The sequence below is a fragment of the Bos mutus genome, chromosome 28, assembly GCF_027580195.1.
Source record: "Bos mutus isolate GX-2022 chromosome 28, NWIPB_WYAK_1.1, whole genome shotgun sequence".
Lineage (NCBI taxonomy): Eukaryota > Metazoa > Chordata > Mammalia > Artiodactyla > Bovidae > Bos > Bos mutus.
In genome coordinates this window covers 3,779,915-3,801,060 of record NC_091644.1, presented here as the reverse complement: position 1 = coordinate 3,801,060, position 21,146 = coordinate 3,779,915, and the positions used below count along the sequence as shown (strand labels likewise).

Below are 21,146 nucleotides of genomic sequence, written 5' to 3'. Positions count from 1 at the left end.
TAGCACTCTGCTAACACAAACTAAAAGAGGAGCAGCTTCTATCATCTCTCTTATTATCTCTTATGTAAGCTGATTAATTTCTTCTAAAAGACAGATTTAATCATGCTGCTTCTTAGAAAGTTAGCAAGATCATGCATTTCTCACTACCTCACATTAATTCTTTAAAAAAAAAAGGAAAAAAAAAAACCTTTGTTTATTTGGCTGTATAAGTTGTGGTCTTAGCTGTGGCACATGGGATCTTTCATTGCAGCACACAGACTTTTTAACTGTATCACTCAGCCGGCCTCTATAGCACACAGGCTTAGCTGCTCCTCGGCATGTGGGATCTTAGTTCCCCTATCAGGGATTAACCCCCGTCCTCTGCATGGCAAGGTGGATTTTTAACCACTGGACCACCCAGGAAGTTCCTAACATGAAATTCTAAGAATAAAATCCATGTCCTGCCCTCACTGTATGAAATATTTCCCAGCAATGGAAAACACTGGTGCTGCCCTTTGTTTTCTACCTGCTGTGACACAAATTTTTCTTCTTTCAGTGGATATTTCTAAACAAAGTTACTATTTTAGTTCTGGAATTTGGTATTAGAGAACATGAATTTAAATATCCTTAAATTTATGATCAGATAAGTCACTCAACTGCTGTAATATATAAATTTCATTTGTCCCTAGCCTTGAGTGTAAAAGGCATATATAATAGAATTCTTGGTGTACTGTCATGCACAAATACATGCCAGAATGCTGTCTTGGTACAAAGATGGTTCCTATCAACATTTAGCTCACTGAAACATAGGTCATATTTCATGTTCAATGTCTAGTACTGACTAAACATTACTGCACGACTACATAATAAATACCACATGTTTATACACCAAAGTATGTATGTGTATATACACATAATGCAATATATTTTTTTCACTTAAAATACTTTTTCCAGTGGCATATTTTAAATATAAACAATAGTGAATATAAATAAAGAATTTGGCAAAGAAATAAATCCCTGAATTCCCTTTGGAAATATATACTAACACTAATGGAACATCTCTCCAACAGAAGAAAATGGCACATCTATATTTAAAATCAGGACATTAACCTTACATAAAAATAAACATAATGCTGCCCACTTCCAAATCAAAAAGGCATTTAAGAAAAAGGACTTAGGAAAACTAAGTCCTTAGGAAAACTAAGTCCTCAAGACAAATCTTTCAGCTACATTAATCCTCACATTTAACATTTTACCTTATATCCTGGGCAAGACAAAAAAAGGATGGGAGTTCTTTACTAGCACATATATCATGACTGTAAGAGCTAGGTAAATTCTGTCTCCTTTTGGAATTATGAACAATTGATAAGGTTTTTTTGTGGTATGTGTGTTATAAACTTTCCTATTGTCTATTTTATAAAGAGCTAAAGTAGGAACTTAGTTGACAATGACATTTTAAAATATATGAATGATCCAATAAATCTGAGGCATAAGCACAAAGGACTGTAGATGATGTTGACCATATTCCAATATTAAATTTATATAAACTTTATTCATATCTATTAAATATGCTATAAGGTGGATTAATTCAGTACTAGAAACGAAGTCCAACAGACCATTTAAAATTTATAGTAGAAGCATCTTTTTTCATTCCTTTGCTACATGTAATTGTTCAGTCGCTCTGCTGCTGCTGCTGCTAAGTCACTTCAGTCATGTCCGACTCTGTGTGACCCCAGAGACGGCAGCCCAACAGGCTCCCCTGTCCCTGGGATTCTCCAGGCAAGAACACTGGAGTGGGTTGCCATTTCCTTCTCCAATGCATGAAAGTGAAAAGTGAAAGTGAAGTCGCTCAGTCATGTCCGACTCTTGGCGACCCCATGGACTGCAGCCCACCAGCCTCCTCCATCCATGGGATTTTCCAGGCAAGAGTACTGGAGTCGAGTGCCATAGCCTTCTCCGGTTCAGTTGCTCAGTCGTGTCCAAATCTTTGCAACCCCTTGGGCTGCATGCAGCATGCCTGGCTTCCCTATCTTTCACCATCTGGTGGAACCTGCTCAAAACCATGTCCATTGATTCAGTGATGCCATCCAACCTTCTTGTCCTCTGTCATTTCCTTCTCCTCCTGCCTTCAATCCTTCCCAGCATCAGGGTATTTTTCATTTAGTCAGCTCTTCGCCTCAGGTAGCCAAAATTCTGGAGTTTTAGCTTCAGCATCAGTCCTTCCAATGAATATTCATGGTTGACTTCCTGTAGGATGGACTGGTTTGATCTCCTTGCAGTCCAAGGGACCCTCAAGAGTCTTCTTCAACACCACAGTTCAAAAGCATCAATTCTTCAGCACTCAGCCTTCATTATGGTCCAACTCTCACATCCATACATAACTACTGGAAAAACCATAGCTTTGACTAGACAGACCTTTAATGGCAAAGTAATATCTCTGCTTTTTAATACGCTGTCTGGGTTGGTCATAGCTTTTCTTCCAAGGAGCAAGCATCCTTTAATTTCATGGCTGTGGTCACCATCTGCAGTGATTTTGGAGCCCCCAGAAACAATGTCTGTCACTGTTTCCATTGTTTCCCCATCCATTTGCCATGAAGTGATGTGACCAGACGCCATGATCTCAGTTTTTTTAATGTTAAGCCTTAAGCCAGCTTTCACTCTCCTCTTTTACCTTCATCAAGAGGCCCTTTAGTTCCTCTTCGTTTTCTGCCATAAGGGTGGTGTCATCTGCATATCTGAGGTTATTGATATTTCTCCCAGAAGTCTTGATTCCAGCTTGTGCTTCATCCAACCCAGCATTTCACATGATATACTCTGCATATTAAGTTGAATAAGCAGGGTGACAATACACAGCCTTGACGTACTCCTTTTCCAATTCTGAACCAGTCTGTTGTTTCATGTCCAGTTCTAACTATAGATTCTTGACCTGCATACAGATTTCTTAGGAGGCAGGTAAGGTGATCCAGTATTCCCATGTCATGAAGAATTTTCCACAGTTTGTCGTGATCCACACAGTCAAAGGCATGAGCGTAATCAACGAAGCGGTAGCTATCTTTCTGTAATTTTCTTGCTTTTTCTATAACCCAACAGATTTTGGCAATTTGATCTCTGATTCCTCTGCCTTTTCTAAATCCAGCTTGTACATCTGTAAGTTCTTGGTTCACATACTGTTTAAGCCTAGCTTTTTTTTTTAGTAAGAATTTTTTAAATATGAGAGAAAACTAGTATCAGGTCAAACTGTGCATGATCTAAGTTTCAACTGATAGGTACCTTTACCACTGATACTGATAAAACACTACACTCAATTTTCAGGGTAATCCAGATTGGGTCATTATATGAATCCTTTGGGTCCATCTTGTAATCCCTTCTTTGAGATTAAAGGGCAAAATATTAAGTTCTGATGTGTGAGTCTAGAAATGTATTCTGGTATTGTGGCTTCTATAGTTAAGATGTTTGAACAAATACTTTATAAAAGTATGTATCATGAAAATTTAGAATTTACTTAATGTGCAAACTAACTGAGAATCTTCAAACACTGCTGCTACATGCTTTTAAAATGATACTGAGGACTTCCCTGTTGGTCCAGTGTTATCTGCCTGCCGACGCAGGTGACGTGGGTTCAATCCCTAGTGCGGGAAGATTTCACATGCCTCAGGGCAACTAAGCCCACGGGCCACAGCTGCCGAGCCCAGGCTCCAGAACCCATGTTCCGCAACAAGAGAAGCTGTGACAGTGAGAAGGCCACATACTGCGACTAGAGAGTAGCCCTCACTCACTCACAACTAAAGAAAGCTTGCTTGCAGCAACAAAGGCCCAGTGCAGTCATAACAAACAGAGCAGCATTTAAACAGTGACACTGAAATACATTAAAAACTTACAATCCAGTCCAAGAAATGTCCTTATAAATGCTATCTAAGAACATGCTCGCACATGGATAGTAATATTTAAAAGTAAGTTTCATTAAGTTTTTATGTCTAAAGTGAATCCTTCTTTCTCACATAATCACCACTTTCCTGCATATTCCTCGTCTTCCAAGTGTTTTGTGTGAATGATTAGGTCTCGCCACATTATCCATTTCACCATTTTATCTGAGTATTCCGTCCCTCAGATGAGAACATTTGGTCGGAAACTGACTTATCCACTCTTCTGAAGGTACCATCTTCTCCTACAACTCATTCTTACCTCTTTCTCTCTTTTTTCCCACTACCTAAATATGAACTCCCTTTTTTTTAACTGTCTTCCATTTCTTACAAAAATTGCCTTCACTGACTTCCCTGTTACTTATTGCTCCAGGCAACCCACTCCAGTATTCTTGCCTGGAGAATCCCCACGGACAGAGGAGCCTAGAAGGCTGAAGTCCATGGTGTCACAACGAGTCGGACACAACTGAGCAACGATGCACAGAACAGTTTTCCCATATACATCTACGTCTACTTCATCATTAACTCTAGAGATGTTCTGTCCAATATCTACTAGCCATTTGTGGCTATTTATATTTAAATTAATTACAATTAAATAGTTCTTAAAATTCTCTTCTGCATCACACTGGCCACATTTTCAAGTATTCAACAGTCACATTCAGCTAGTGGCAACTGCATTAGACAGCAAGGAAATTCTATGGAAGGGTGCTAATGTAGAAGAGCCTCTCATTCTCAATTCTAGAACTCATCTCTATCTACTGATCTTGTGCTTTCTATGGTTCAACCACCACATTTACTCTTTTCACTAAGTTCGATTCTTTTATCTAGACTTTCCCAATCCTTTGAACCTTACAGCACTTTCTACACTTTAATTGTATCACCTTGCCAATTCCTTTAATAAGCACTTTAAGAAGAATGGAAGATGGAAGAATCTTTCTTTGTCTGTGTGTCTTCTTCCCCAATTCTACACTTCAAGAGGCTAATAACTGAGATAGGAAGGGCTCAGCAAACCTTTGCTGAAATTACTAGCATCATACTTTATACAGAGCACACAAAAAATAACTACTTATTAAATGAAAAGAAGTATTTTATAAACTTTAAAGGCCTATAACTAAGCTTAAAAAATCAGACTGTTGATTAATTAACCATTATAATTCCCTGTTCATTTGTGTTACTAGGGTTCCACAGATCAAAATAAGGCAAAAGCAGGGTCAAGGCTGGCTTATCAGGCATTCTCTTACCAAGAAGTATTTATTAGTTGGCACCATACCATAGGATAACAATGACTGATAGCCATGACAGCTCTCTGGCTCAGGCATATCCTGAACTGACTTCAGAAAGTATATTTTAGCACATAATATGTTTTTAAATGTAATATTTTTGAAAAACAATGAAGAAGCACAGAATGCATGATTATTTTCTACCATTTAGAAGAAACTATTCCTTACTCTATGCCTAAAACATAACCTCTATTGTCTGTATCTTAATGCATTTATGCTTCCTAACAGCCTCAACATTTGGGTAATCGTAATAAGAGAATATATTTGAAAAATCTCAACAAATAAAAAGAATATGCTACATAATATATTTTCAGAGTCACATGCCATTGAAGAAGACTGTATTTTGGACTTCTTTTTCTTGTAGGCATGGGGAAACACCACTCTCATAAATACATGCAATGAGTGGGAGACTAGACACTCAAATAAAATGACCTACAGTATGCAGAATGGAAAAGCTATTAAAGCACATTCATTCATATAAGACACAGAATAGAAACTTTAGAAAGCACAGAAACAACTGGGAGACAAGAAAAATCCACTTACCTTAAAAAAATATTTTGACAGTCATGGCAGATGCAAAATTATTAGAGTAAAAACAGTAGACCAAAACATCAAAATAGAAAATGACAAGAGGAGAAGAGCATGTGTTACTTACAGGAATTCTTCTCCAGGGTGTTTGGGTATATTTATCAGCATATGTACATTTTTCCTCTTTAGATTTTTGATGGCAGTTACACCGAGTTGCCTAAACAAAAACACAAATTTTTACATTAAAATTTTGTATATGTTAGTGTAATTTTACATATACACATACATACAAACAAAGCAATTAGGGTCTCTCTTAGGAGGTTAAAATGGGGCTTCCCTGGTGGCTCAGAGGATAAAGCATCTGCCTGCAATGCAGGAGACCCAGGTTCAATCCCTGGGTTGGAAAGATCCCCAGGAGAAGGAAATGGCAACCCACTCCAGTATTCTTGCCTGGAGAATCCCATGGACAGAGGAGTCTGGCGGGCTACAGTCCACGGGGTCACAAAGAGTCGGACACGACTGATCGACTTCACTTTAGGAGGTTAAAATAAAAGAAAAACATGAAAATCTACTCAGTAGTCTCCCATCTTATCCACAGACTAGGTTTTAGGTTCACCCACCAAGGCAAAATTTTAAATAGTCGAAACTACCCTTGGCAATCTCATACCATGAAACACACTACCTATGGTTTTATGTATATAAATATACATGTATACAGATATAGAATATATACAGCAATATATAAGCATATAAAGAATATAACTGCAAAACTAAATATTTCCCTAAAATGGTACTACAATCACTGTACGCAGTCTCTTAAACTCATTTTTGATGGGACTCAGATATTAAATACTACAGGTCCTCCAGAAAAGTTGTTTCTTCACTCCTGCAATGCATTTAAAAGGCTCTTTAAAGACGTGTTAACTTTATTGGACTGGAGTATTTTAAAGGATTTCTGTCCTTTAACAAAATCCATCTGACCATCTCAGTTCGTAAATAAATTCTCTTCTCCTAACTTCACTCACAACATATTCATTCAGTCATTTACACAACACAAAGTAACATGCCCATTGTGTAAACTATGGTCTCTCAAATAAACATCAAACTTTTTTAAAAAATGAAAAGACTGATAATGAGAATTTCTCCTCAGTGTGAAGCTGCAATACAGCTGTATTATTTATCAAACAACCTCACTGGAGGTAAATATACTTTTTTATAGGAAAACCTCTATAACAAATTCTTGACTATTTCATCAAGCTAAAATGATGTTTCTACTTTTAAAATATTTACCAATATTCAAATTTTTTCTTAATTGCAATCAAATCATTACAATTTCCACAATCAAAATCTAGTCAAAACAAAAACCTCTGTAATACAGACATGTTTCCTATTCTTTGTAGTATGTACGTATTTTCCATTCCAAAACATGGGACAGTCATTGAAATGAAATTCAATATATAAACAGGTCAACTTAGATCTCTTGGAATTCAGTAGGACTTAACTTTTAACATATATGGGAGGTATGAAAGCAGAAAAAAGATAAAACATTTATCTTAATGCAAGCACATTACTTATTTTATCTTGACTACTGCAATTCCAGGAACAATTTCCTTTCTGCAGCCTATGTGCTAACTAACATATGTAGGACAATAACTGGCAAATATTTGAATTTTCTATAATTCGAAAAATGTAGCTTTTAGGGACATTTCAATAGACAGACAACAGCTACTCATATCATTCCCTCTCCATCTGCGTTCTTTACTGCTGACAGATTCTTTCAGATGCTCACCTTCTGTGTGGTCCCATATTTCAGGAAGTATGTATCCTCTCTTGACTCGATAGACTTTGATTAGTCTGAACCAATGCGATTAATTCTACTCCTCAATGCTTAAGGGACAAAGAACCTAAATCTAGCCAATAAAACATGAGGCCCTTCTGGGTTCTTTCTAAGAAAGTGTTCTTAATTTTAAAAATGGATATGCTAAAGAAAAACAGGTGCTTTTCCTATTTGGGGACCACAGCATGAGTATATGACACAGAGTCACCACAAACATCTTGTGACCATGGAAGGACAGGCAAGAGTCCAAGAGGACTTCAGAAAAGCCAGAGAGAACTTTACCATTACCCATATGACCAATTAGGAAACCATGAAAACAGATGGGCTGATACACTTTCTTGTTATTTAAGTTTATAAACATTCTTATTTTCAAGTCACTTTAGTCAGACTTTTACTTAAAACTTAAAACATCACTAGACAGGCACTGATTCACTAGATGGTGATTTGGAGCAAATTATCAAGTAAGTTATTATTTATCATGTACCCATGGGCCAATTATAGCATTAAGGACTTTACATACATAGTTCATTTAATTTATAATACAACACTATACTGTCACGGTCGGTATTATTTCACTATCCCCACACACAGAAGAGGTTAAAAAAATTAAGTAACTTCCCTAAGAGAGTATGGCTACTAAGTTTCAGAGCCAGGATTTGAACCTAGGTCTATGCAGCTTCAGTCTGGTCATGGGTTCTCAAATACTCAATTACACAGCTAGCCTACTTAAGCTGAATTCCACCTTCTATGTCTCCACAAAGAAAATTCTACACCAGTACTTTCATAGGATTACTCTGAGGACTCAAAGAACAAATATGTCTAAATTAATTATTATTTAACTACAGTATACTGAGGTGAAAATATACAGACATTCTAAGCATTTGGAATAAGGTTTAAATAGTCAAGCTTCTATACTTTTTGGCCTAATTTTTGAAGCACTGCAATCTGATTTTATATGTGCATATTTCTCATAAAATAAGAATTTAACACATTATATTGTCAATGTATTTTTTTAAGTTTACATATAAACAGAGGTTAGAGCTGAGTGTCTATTTCTGAAAAAAAATAAAAAGTATAGCAAGCTAAAAATGAAACAGGACTTTGAATCACCTAGAAAAACCTCCACATTTTTGATAAAGAAAGCACTAGAGTGATAGAAACTGCCAATGTCATTCAGCTAATTAATACGCCAAGGAAACATCTCTAATTCCTATTCCATGGCTCCTCTGATGACATTTTGCTATTTTTAAGAAAACTAATTAAGGGATATAAAGAAAGAAAAAGACTATAAAAAGGAAAATTTTAATTTTGGTAATCTGAAAAATGCAATTGCATATCTCTGCTTTCAATAGTTTATATCCTTTGAAATTCTTGATTTGAACAAGAGACTTTCTAGACCATAACTAAAGATAGGTGATGGGCTCTTTTGAAATAAATAATGTCTAAATTTAATATATCAAATACAGAGAATTTCACATATTTATTAATATGTGAATAAAGAGTAATGTTTTTGCTTGTGTTTTTCTTTCTTTCTTTAGGATTTTCTTAGATATTTCTAAAACCTTTCTAAATGTTATTTGTAAGGTGAGATATTCTTCAGGATAACTGACCCAGTCTCTTTAATAAGGGAGTACAATGAAAAAAAAAAAAAATTCTAAAGTAAAAGAGACTTAAGGGATATAACTTGATGCAATGTATAAACATACGAGATATTTTCAGAACTAGAGAAATCAGAATATGGACTGAATGTTAGAAAATATTTAAAAATTACTGTTAACTGGTTAAAGGTAATACTATAAATGAGAAAAGTATTTTTTAAAGGGCATACTGAAGTTAAAATAATTAAAACTTCTCAGCATAAAAAGCTGTTATCTTTCATTATTAATCATGTATCAATATAAAGTGACTTTTTTATAATTATTTCAGTCTTAGATTTATTTTTTTAATTTTAATATTGAAACTCCCAACCTTTTATATTCAGTATTACTATGCCATTTTACTTTACCTAAATTTCCTTTATGTGAAGAAATGAATGGATTTTGCTTTAAATCCTCAACAAAGCTCTCTACATGAGATAATGCCATCTCCATTTTTATTATATTAATATTTATTACATTCGGTTGAATTTCTGTCACCTTAGTTTTGCTATTTTTAGATATCCTTGGTATTTCTCTACGTCCTCTTTTATCTTTTGCAAGATACATTATTCTAACCTACGAATAGTTACCTTAGAGCAGTCCACAAACATTTTATCTAAGTATATAATAAGAATAATTTTAGATACTTATTTGTAGATAAATAATTCAGTACTTCTTCAGTATACCCTTTATCTCTTTCCTGAAACCTATTTTATCTAAATATTTACAAAAATAGAAATTTAAATTTTTAGTTAAAAATAATTATTTCAGAAATGTTTTAATCTATAAATTAAACAAATTTAACATTCAAATGATATACAATGACATATGATTAATGAGCCTCAAGTTTTCTTCCGTTAGTAGTTGGGAAGATTATCCCATCGAGTCTCTCTAAAGATGGGTTTCCATTTCACCATTCATTCATTTTAATCTTTACTTCCTTACTCCTGAGTTATTTTAAGATTTCTCTCTCAAGTATTTGGGATGCATCATTAAATAATTTTACAAAGATAAATATATAGCATATTTTTCAATACATTAAAGGTCAGAGAATGTACCTTTGTATATAAATAAAAATGTGTTTAGGTACAGAATATGAGGGTCATAATCTCTTTTTCTAAAGTCACTAGATACAATTTTTGTGCTCTATAATACATTTCTGTAAAATGTGATGCTTAATTTCCTAAAGCTACCTTTTCTTTTCCCTGAAAATTGGCTACATTGGTTGGGTTTGTCTTTAGTCGTTTTTAATTGAAGGATAATTGCTTTGCAGAATATTGTTGTTTTCTGTCAAACCTCACCATAAATCAGCCATAGGTATACATATACCCCCTCCCTTTTGAACCTTCCTCCCATCTCCCGCCACATCTCACCCCTCTAGATTGATACTGATACAGAGCACCCATTTGAGTTTCCTGAGCCATACAGCCATACAGCAAATTCCTGTTGGCTATCTTATTTTACATATGGTAATATAAGTTTCCATGTTACTCTTCCATACATCTCACCCCCTCCTCCCCTCTCCCCATGTCCATATCTATTCCCTATGTTTGTTTCTCCACTGCTGACCTGTGAATAAATTCTTCAGTACCATTTTTCTAGATTCTGTATATATGCATTAGAATATGATATTTATATCTTTCTTTCTGACTCACTTCACTCTGTATAATAGGTTCTAGCTTCATCCACCTCATCAAAGCTGACTCAAGTGCATTCCTTTTTATGGCTGAGTAATATTCCATTGTGTATATGTACCACCACTTCTTTATCCATTCATCTGTCGATGGACATCTAGGTTGCTTCCATGTTCTAGCTATTGTAGACAGTGCTGCAACGAGCAATGGAATACATGTGCCTTTTTCAATTTTGGTTTCCTCAGAGTATATGCCTAGGAGTTAGATTGCTTGGTCATATGGTGGTTTTATTCCTACTTTTTTAAGGAATCTCCATATGGTCTTCCAAAGTGGCTGTATCAATTTACATTTCCACCAACAGTACAAGAGCATTTCCTTTTCTCCACACCCTCTCCAGCATTTACTGTTTCTAGATTTTTTGATGATGGCCATTCTGACTGCTGTGAAGTAATACCTCGTTGTAGTTTTGATTTGCAATTCTCTAATAATGAGTGATGTTGAGCATCTTTTCATGTGTTTGTTAGCCATCTGTATGTCTTCTTTGGAGAAATGTCTGTTTAGGTCTTTTTCCCACTTTTTGATTGGGTTGTTTGTTTTTCTGGTATTGAGTTGTGTGAGCTGCTTGCACATTTTGGAAATAAATCCTTTGTCAGTTGTCTCATTTGCTATTATTTTCTCCCATTCAGAGGGTTGTCCTTTCACCTTGCTTACAGTTTCCTTTGCTGTGCAAAAGCTTTTAAGTTTAATCAGGTCCCACTTGTTTACTTTTGTTTTTATTTCCATTACTCTAGGAGGTGGGTCATAGAGGATCTTGCTTTGATTTATGTCATTAGTGTTGTGCCTATACTTTCCTCTAAGAGTTTTATAGTTTCTGGTTTTACATTTAGGTTTTTAATCCATTTTGAATTTATCTTTGTGTATAGTGTTAGGAAGTGTTCTAATTTCATGCTTTTACATGTAGCTGTCCAGTTTTCCCAGCACCATTTATTAAAGAGGCTGTCTTTGCCCCATTGTATATTCTTGCCTACTTTGTCAAAAATAACATACCCATAGGTGCATGGGTTTATTTCTGGGCTTTCCATCTTGTTCCATTGGTCTATATTTCTGTTTTTGTGCCAGTACCATACTGTCTTGATGACTGTAGCTTTGTAGTATAATCTGAAGTCAGGAAGGGTGAGTCCTCCAGCTAAGGACTCAGACCCTGAGTCCTTTGGCTATTCAGGGTCTTTTGAATTTCCATATGAAGTGTGAAATTTTTTGTTGTAGTTCTGTGAAAAATACCACTAGTGATTTGATAGAGATCGCACTGAATCTGTAGACTGCATTTGGTAGTATAGTCATTTTCACAATATTGATTCTTCCTACCCAGGAACATGGAATATCCCTCCATCTGTTTATGTTGTCTTTGATTTCTTTCATTAGTGTCTTATAATTTTCTGTGTACAGTTCCTTTGTCTCCTTAGGTAAGTTTATTCCCAGATATTTAATTCTTTTTGTTGCAATGGTGAATGAGATTGATTTCTTAATTTCTCTTTTTGATTTTTCATTGTTAGTATATAGACATGCAAGTGATTTCTGTGTACTGATTTTGTATCCTGCAACTCTGCTAAATTCAGTGATTAGTGCCAGTAATTTTCTGATACTATCTTTAGGGTTTTCTATATACAGTATCACATTATCTGCAAACAGTGAGAGCTTTACTTCTTTTCCGATCCGGATTCCTTTCTTTTTCTTCTCTGATTGCTGTAGGTAGGACCTCCAGAATTATGTTGAATAATAGTAGTTAAAGTGGACACCCTTGTCTTGTTCCTGATCTTAGGGGGAATGCTTTCAGTTTTTCATCATTGAGAATAATGTTTGCTGTAGGCTTATCATATGTGGCCTTTATTAAGTTCCTTCTATGCCCATTTTTTGAAGAGTTTTATTCATAAATGGGTGCTGAATTTTGTCAAAGGCTTTTCCTGCATCTACTGAGATTATCATATGGTTTTATCTTTCAATTTGTTAATATGGTGTATTGCACTGATTGATTTGCATATATTGAATCATTGCATTCCTGGAATAAACCCAACTTATTCATGATGTATGAGCTTTTTGATGTGTTGCTATAATCTGTTTGCTAAAATTTTGTTGAGGATTTTTGCATCTATGTTCATCAGTGATGAGTTCCCTGGTGGCTCAGACGGTAAAGCATCTGCCTACAATGTGGGAGACCTGGGTTTGATCCCTGGGTCAGGAAGATCATCTGGAGAAGGAAATGGCAACCCACTCCAGTACCCCTGCCTGGAAAATCCCATGGATAGAGGAGTGTGGTAGACTACAGTCCATGGGGTCGCAAAGAGTCAGACACAACCGAGCGACTTCACTTTCTTTCACTTTCATCAGTGATATTGGCCTGTAGTTTTCTTTTTTTGTGTTGTCTTTGTCTGGTTTTGGTATCAGGGTGATGGTGGCCTCGTAGAATTAGTTTGCAATTTTTTGAAAGAGTTTTAGAAGGATAGGCATTAGCTCTTCTCTAAATGTTTGATAGAATTCTCCTTTGAAGCCATCTGGTCCTGGGCTTTTGTTTTCTGGAAGATTTTTTTTATCACAGCTTCAATTTTCAGTGCTTGTAATTGGGTTGTTCATAATTTCTATTTCTTCCTGGTTCAGTCTTGGAAGATTGAACTTTTCTAAGAATCTGTCCATTTCTTCCAGGTTATCCATTTTATTGCCATATAGTTGTTAATAGTCTCATAATCCTTTGTATTTCTGCACTGTCTGTTATAACCTCTCCTTTTTTGTTTCTAATTTTGTTGCATTTTTCTTTTTTTCTTGATGAGTCTGGCTAAAGGCCTGTCAATTCTGTTTATCTTCTAAAAAAATCACCTTTTAGTTTTATTAATCTTTATTATTGTTTCTTTCATTTCTTTTTCATTTATTTCTGCTCGGGTCTTTACGATTTCTTTCTTTCCACTAATTTTGTGGGTTTTTTGTTCTTCTTTTTCCAGTTTTATTAGGTGTAAAGTTAGATTGTCTATTTGATGTTTTTCTTGTTTCTTGAGGTAGGACTGTATTGCTATAAACTTCCCTCTTAGAACTGCTTTGGTTGCATACCATAGGTTTTGAGTTGTCATGTTTTCATTTGCACTTGTTTCTAGAAATTTTTTCATTTCCCATTTGATTTCCTCAGTAACCTATTGGTTATTTAGAAACATGTTGTTTAATCTCCATGTCTTTGCATTTCTTGCAGTTTTTTTCTTGTAATTAATATCTAGGCTCATAGTGCTGTTGTCGGAGAAGATGCTTGATTCGATTTCAATCTTCTTAAATTTTCTGAGGTTTGATTTGTGACCCAAGATGTGGTCTACCATGGAAAATGTTCCATGTACACTTGAGAAGAAGGTGTATTCTTCTGCATTTGGATGGAACGTCTTGAAGATATCAATGAGATCCATCTCATCTAATGTGTCATTGTTTCCTTATTAATTTTCTGTTTTGATGATCTGTCCATTTGTGTGACTGGGGTGTTAAAGTCTCCTACTATTATTATGTTATCATCAATTTCACCTTTTATGTCTGTTAGTATTTGTCTTATGTATGGAGGTGCTCCTATGTTGGATGCACAGATATTACAATTGTTATATCTTCCTCTTAAGATTAGTCCCATGATCATTATGTAGTGTCCTTCCATATCTCTTGTAATACTCTTTATTTTAAGGTCTATTATATCTGATATGGCAATGGCACCCCACTCCAGTACTCTTGCCTGGAAAATCCCATGGATGGAGGAGGCTGGTGGGCTGCAGTCCATGGGATTGCTAAGAGTCGGACACAACTGAGTGACTTCACTTTCACGCATTGGAGAAGGAAATGGCAACCCACTTCAGTGTTCTTGCCTAGAGAATCCCAGGGATGGGGAAGCCTGGTGGGCTGCCGTCTCTGGGGTCGCACAGAGTTGGACACAACTGAAGCGACTTAGCAGCAGCAGCAGCATATCTGATATGAGGATTCCTACTCGTTTTCTTTTGCTTCCCATTTGCATGGAATATATTTTTCCATCCTCTCACTTTTGAGTTTCTTGTAGACAGCATTTATTTGGGTCTTGTTTTTGTGTCCAATCAGCCAGTCTGTGTCTTTTGGTTGGAGTATTTAATCAATTTACATTTAAAGTAATTATCAATATATATGTTCCTATTGCCATTTTCTTAATTATTTGGGGTTGATTTTGGAGATCATTTTTCTTCTCTTGTATTTCTTGACTATATATATCCCTTTAATATTTGTTGTAAAGCTGGTTTGGTGGTACTGAATTCTCTTAACTTTTGCCTGTCTGAAAAGCTTTGTATTTCTCCATCAATTCTGAATGAGATTCTTGCCGGGTACAGTAATCTTCGCTGCAGATTTTTCCCTTTCAGTACTTTAAATATATCCTGCCATTCCCTTCTGACCTGCAGAGTTTCTGCTGAAAGATCAGCTGTTAAGCATATGGGGTTTCCCTTGTATGTTACTTGTTACTTCTCCCTTGCTGCTTTTAATATTCTTTCTTTGTGTTTAATCCTTGTCAGCTTGACTAGTATGTGTCTTGGTGTGTTTCTCCTTCGGTTTATCCTGTGTGGGACTCTGTACCTCTTAGACTTGAATGACTATTTCCTTTTCCATGTTGGGAAAATTTTCAACTATAATCTCTTCAAAAATTTTCTCATACCCTTTCTTTTCCTCCTCTTCTTCTGGGATCCCTATAATTCAAATGTTGATGCATTTGATACTGTCCCAGAGGTCTCTGAGACTATCCTCAGTTCTTTTCATTCTTTTTACTTTATTTTGCTATTCAGAAGTTATTTCCACCATTTTATCTTCCAGCTCACTGAGTCGTTCTTCTGCTTCAGATATTCTGCTGTTGATTCCTTCTAGAGTATTTTTAATTTCAGTAACTGTGTTGTTGTCTCTGTATGTTTATTCTTTCGTTCTTCTAGGTCTTTGTTAATTGATTCTTGCATTTTCTCCATTTTATTTTCAAGGTTTATCATCATCTTTATTATCATTATTCTGAATTCTTTTCCAGGTAGTTTGCCTATTTCCTCTTCATTTATTTGGACTTCTCTGTTTCTAGTTTATTACTTCATTTGTTAATTGATTTCTATGCCTTTTCATTATTTTGTTTTTAACTTATTGTGTTTGAAGTCTCCTTTTCTGAGGCTTCAAGGTTGAATTCTTTCTTCCTTTTGGTTTCTGCCCTCCTAAATTTGGTCCAGTAGTTTCTGTAAGCTTCATATACGGTGAGATTTGTGCTGAGTTTTTGTTTGCTTTTCCTCTGATGGGCAAGGTTGAGTGAGGTGGTAATCCTGTCTGCTGGTGATTGGGTTTGTATTTTTGTTTTGTTTGTTGTTTAGATGAGGAGTCCTGTACAGGGTGCTACTGGTGGTTGGGTGATGCTGGGTCTTGTATTCAAGTGGTTTCCTTTGTGTGAGTTCTCACTATTTGATACTTCCTAGGGTTAGTTCTCTGGTAGTCTAGGGTCTTGGAGTCAGTACTCCCACTCCAAAGGCTCAGGGCTTGATCTCTGGTCAGGAATGAGGATTCCAAAGTGGTTTGTTATGGTATTAAGTGAGATTAGAACAAATATCCAAAAACGAGAAACCAAAGATGAACCCCAGACAAATGGCAGTTACAAAATCAGGCAAATAATAATTAAAATAATAGAATATACACATATACATATAACCCATGAGCAAAGTCAGAACAGTCCAACAAAAATAAAGTACAGTAGACTGACCCGGCAAACAAAGGAAATCAAAAATTATATTAACCAGTTAAGAACCAAACTAACTAAAGTACAAACTGGAAAACAAAACTAAAGCAAGGTGCCAAGTGGGGAATAAAGCAATGAAAATAAAACTAACAAATATGTTGAGAGCAAAGGAAAGAAAGAATAGATCGCAAAGTTAAACAGAGGTAGATGAAGATTTATATATGTTTTAAAGATTGACTGCAAGGGGAAAAGAACAGTAGGAAAAGTAAACAAAGGAATAAATGTAAAAAAATAATAGGTTTAAAAAATTAAAATTAAAAAAAAAAAAAAAAAAAAAAACCACCACAGAACTGCAAAAGCCCAAACAACAAAGAGGCAGAGGTTTATAACAATAATAAAAAAAGTGAGGAAAAAAAAAGCTCAAAAGCTTAATTGGATTTCATAGTGCCAATAAAATCAATAACTACAATGGAGAGGGAAAGAGAGGAACAAAAAAGAAAAACAATCCAAAAGAATCTACAGGACAAGTCAAAACATAAGAAAAATAAACATTTTTCTTGAGTCACTGCTGTCAGAGTCCTTTCCCTCGCTGGGAGTCACAGTCCACCTCACCTCCCTAGGATGCCCTCCAACACTGTGCTGATCTCTAGACCTGCTGTGGGGGCAGCTCAGATTCTAATCTGGTCCTACTCCTATGTATTCTTGCTTCCAATGTCCACAGCTATCAGAACTAGTGCGTTTCCTTTTGTGGGAGCTCTCAATGACCTTTTATATATTCCATAGACACAGTTGATCATGTGGATTTACTCTGCAGCTTGTACAGCTAGTCGGAAGGTTTTGGATCTTCTTCCTTAGCCATACTGCCCCTGGGTTTCAATTGTTTTATTTCCACCTCTGGATAAGGGTCGTCCACTGGGGTTTGCTCCTGAGGCTGCCCTGGAGGACTTGGGTTTGCCCCTGTGAGGGCCAGGTGTGGAGGTGGTCCAGCTGCTTGGGTGGCAGAGGTTCTGGCAGCACCAGGTATTCAGAGGAGTTGGTGGCTAGGGCAGCAGGAAATAGAGTGCCCTAAAAGGGTATGGCAACCAGTATTGGCCAATACGCTCCAGTAATCTTGCCTGGAGAACCCCTCTCCCTGAGAAAGAAGCCTGGAAGGCCACGGTCTACAGGGTCGCAAAGAGCTGGACACTAGCAAAGCGACCCTGCGTGCATAAATGCAAGCCTTTTCTTTCCTGTGGCAGTTCTGCCCCAGTGACAGTTGAGCATGAAGGTGGCGCAGCTGCTTGGCTTGTGGGGACTCTGATGGTACCAAGCATACAGGGACACAGACTGCCTCAACTGCTATCAGAGTCTTTTTTCGAGCCTCTTGTAGCTGGCAATCAGAAGGCCTCTTTGGGCAGTCTTTCTCCATAGCTCCACTCATTCAGGCACTTCGAGGGCTCCCTTGCCTGAGGTCCTTCTCTGTTGTTCCATGGGTCAGGGACATAGAGGGGTCCCCTTGGCTGGGGTCCTAGTTTGTAGATCGGCACATCAGGCACTTCAAGGGGCACCCTGGGTGGGGTCTTGCTCTGTAGTTCAGTGCATCAGGCATTTGATGGGCCAGTCTCTCTACTGTTCAGCTGCCAATGCTGGCTTGTGGGGAGAGAGGGGCTATGGTGATGGCTCCATCCCCTATGCGTGACTCAGCAGAATCGCCTTGCTTCCATGGCTGCCTGGATTTCCTCCACAGGCATTTCCCACCACAATCTCCTCCCTCACATCCCCTCAATTCAACTCTCTGCAGTCAACAGCAGCCCTTGCCCTGGGATTGCTTCACAATCCCTAAACTCCAGCTCCCAGCCACTGCGCCTTCCAGGGAACCTGAGTCCCTGTCTGAGGTATGTACAGCTCTGGCAAGATCTGATTCTCATTCCATTTAGGCTGCCACAGATCAGCTGTTTCACTCTCAGCCTTATATGTTTCTCCTCCGACTCAGACAATTGCCCCGATGTGGGGATCTGGTCTCTGTTTCACTTCCCCCACCCGCCAAGGGCAGGTCCAGTCCTAACGCTTCTGCTTTTTCCCCTAGTTCCTTTGTCCTACAAAGTTTTGCGTGGTTCTGTATGTTCTTTTCCTCTTGTCAGCTACTTCTGTCCATTCTCAGCTGGTGTTCTGCATGCACTTCTGTTTCTGAATGTGTATTCCTGATGTATCCATGGAGAGAGATGTACTCCACATCCACCTACTCCTCCATCATCTTGTTCTCTGTCTTTAGTTTTGAAATACAAAAACTACTCTAACTCTTGTCCTTCTTAATTTTATATTTGGTAGGCCCTCAATTTGCACTATTGGGTTATTTTTTTTTCAGGTTCATTACATCCTCTGATACCCTTAATCATAATATCTGATCCACCTATCCTTACTATTTATTCATAAGCTGGATCTCTGATTTGACCCCAGTGGCTCAGAGCTCAGTATGTTTGATATTTTATATTCTGAGTGAAATTACTATTTCATATTGCCAAATTACTTTGCTTGGCCAATATAAGTTTTTAACTTCCAAGAAAGCTTTGGCCTACTATGGTTGTTATGCCATTACGTTCTTGTTATCCTGGTCTTTTATTATTACAAACTAAATTTAATTAAATTCAACACATAGCACATACAGCTTTCATATGGAACTAATATTTGACATTGTAACAATTATAAAATTATAAAGAATCATATGGCTCTAAGAAATCACGGAACATCATCTATGGGGAAATATTTTTTTAGAATAACCTTCTTCTAACAAGACAGCCACTCAGATTTCTAAGACTAAATACCCAGTTTCATTCCTCAGTAACATGAAGGTAAGTTGGTGTATTTCAAATCTCCAAAACAGACGCAACTGAAAATGGATTGAGTTTTTCACTCTGAAAAATTATTTAGACTGAAAGTTAAACCACATACTTTTATAGACTGCATACAGCCTAAAAACAATGTAATAGCGCAATTTTAAAGCCAAAAAATAAAGTATAATTTCAATTCTGGCTAGTTTTATAAAAAACATATATATATTGCCCAGTTTGAAAAGGCTTCACTTTACATACCACACTATAATACTTACAAGCTGATGTTCTAATAGTTGGATTTTTTCATCTTTTTTCTTTAGTTCCTCTTTAAGTTGTTTTATTTCATTTAGTAAATCTTCATTCTGAAATATTTTAAAAGATTCAATGTGAAGTATTTAATTGTATTTTAAAACACTAATGAAAAATATTAAATTAATGATGCAGACTGAGCAATGAACTGTTTGTTTATTTAACATGAAGTTTCTTCTTAAATATCCTAGCTATTTATCCATTAAAAAAAACTCAGTTTGGTCTTCTAGGAACTCATAGTTTAATGGAGTCTGACACATAAACAATGAACAATAAGAGCAGCAACAGCTAACATTCACTGAGTACTAATCAGGCGCCAAGAGCTAAGTAATTTGGGGTATCTAAGTAATTGATTCTGACTGCAACTCTGAGGTAGATACTATTATCCCCATTTCAGAGATATGAGGAACTAAGCCACATAAGTAAAATAAATTATACATAAAATAATAACTTCAGCTAGATTTCAAGGAATATATGAGTGCTTGTCAGAGGAAACGAAGGCCACAAGTAGAGGAAACTGCATCATTAAATGCACAGAGTCATTTTCATGACTGGTGCAGAAATCAGTAGCAAGGTAAATGTGCCTGAAAAGGTATCAAGGAAGATTCTTTTTCTTTGAGCTACTTTCATGAGAACTGCCTGAATCAAAAAATAAATACCCTGTCAACTTAGTTTATAAGAAATTTCTATTAAGGCCAATCCCTTTCCCAAAATTAAAAAAAAAAAAGAAAGAAAGAAATTCCTGAATGTATTAACAGGTATTAACAAACCTCATCTAGTCAAGGCCATGGTTTTTCCAGTAGTCATGTATGGATGTGAGAGTTGGACTATAAAAAAAGCTGAGCACTGAAGAATTGATGCTTTTGAACTGTGGTGTTGGAGAAGACTCTTGACAGTCCCTTGGACTGCAAGGAGATCCAACCAGTCCATCCTAAAAGAGATCAGTCTTGGGTGTTCATTGGAAGGACTGATGTTGAAGCTAAAACTCCAATACTTTGGCCACCTGATGCGAAGAGCTGACTCAGTTAAAAAGACCCTGATGTTGGGAAAGATTGAGGTCAGGAGAAGAAGGGGACGACAGAGGATGAGATGGCTGGATGGCATCACTGACTCAATGGACATGAGTTTGGGTGAACTCCGGGAGTTGGTGATAGACAGGGAGGTCTGGCGTGCCGTGGTTCATGGGGTCACAAAGAGTCGGACACGACTGAGCGACTGAACTGAACTGAACACAAACCTATTGTCAAGGTAAGCAGGAATTCGGTTATATTGTCACATGTAAGGTATCATTATCTTATACTTAGATCATTTTGTTTACTGCTATTTAATTATCCAGAAATATATACTGATGAAATAGTGCTGCCAAGGGAAACTAAAGTTAACCCTTGAACAACACAGGGGTTGGGGTGCCCACCCTATGCAAAGTAAAAAGATCTGGGTATAACTTTTGGTCGGTGCTCCACATCCACAGTTCCTCCAAA

General features: G+C 36.7%; 1 protein-coding gene across 7 annotated transcripts in view; it reads right to left on the bottom strand.

The window, feature by feature from the left end:
- CCSER2 (coiled-coil serine rich protein 2) overlaps positions 1-21,146 on the bottom strand; it is a 158,917-nt gene that overhangs the window by 26,950 nt on the left and 110,821 nt on the right. For all 7 annotated transcript variants that reach the window (XR_011463003.1, XM_070364714.1, XM_070364713.1 and 4 more), the window contains 2 exons: positions 19,632-19,718; positions 5,835-5,924 (listed from right to left, as the gene is read on the bottom strand). Coding sequence is in view for 5 of the 7 variants with exons in the window: in XM_070364714.1 (XP_070220815.1) it covers positions 5,835-5,924; positions 19,632-19,718 (177 nt within the window). In the remaining 2 variants the exon portion in view is untranslated. Of the gene's footprint in view, positions 1-5,834; positions 5,925-19,631; positions 19,719-21,146 lie in introns of those variants that run through there.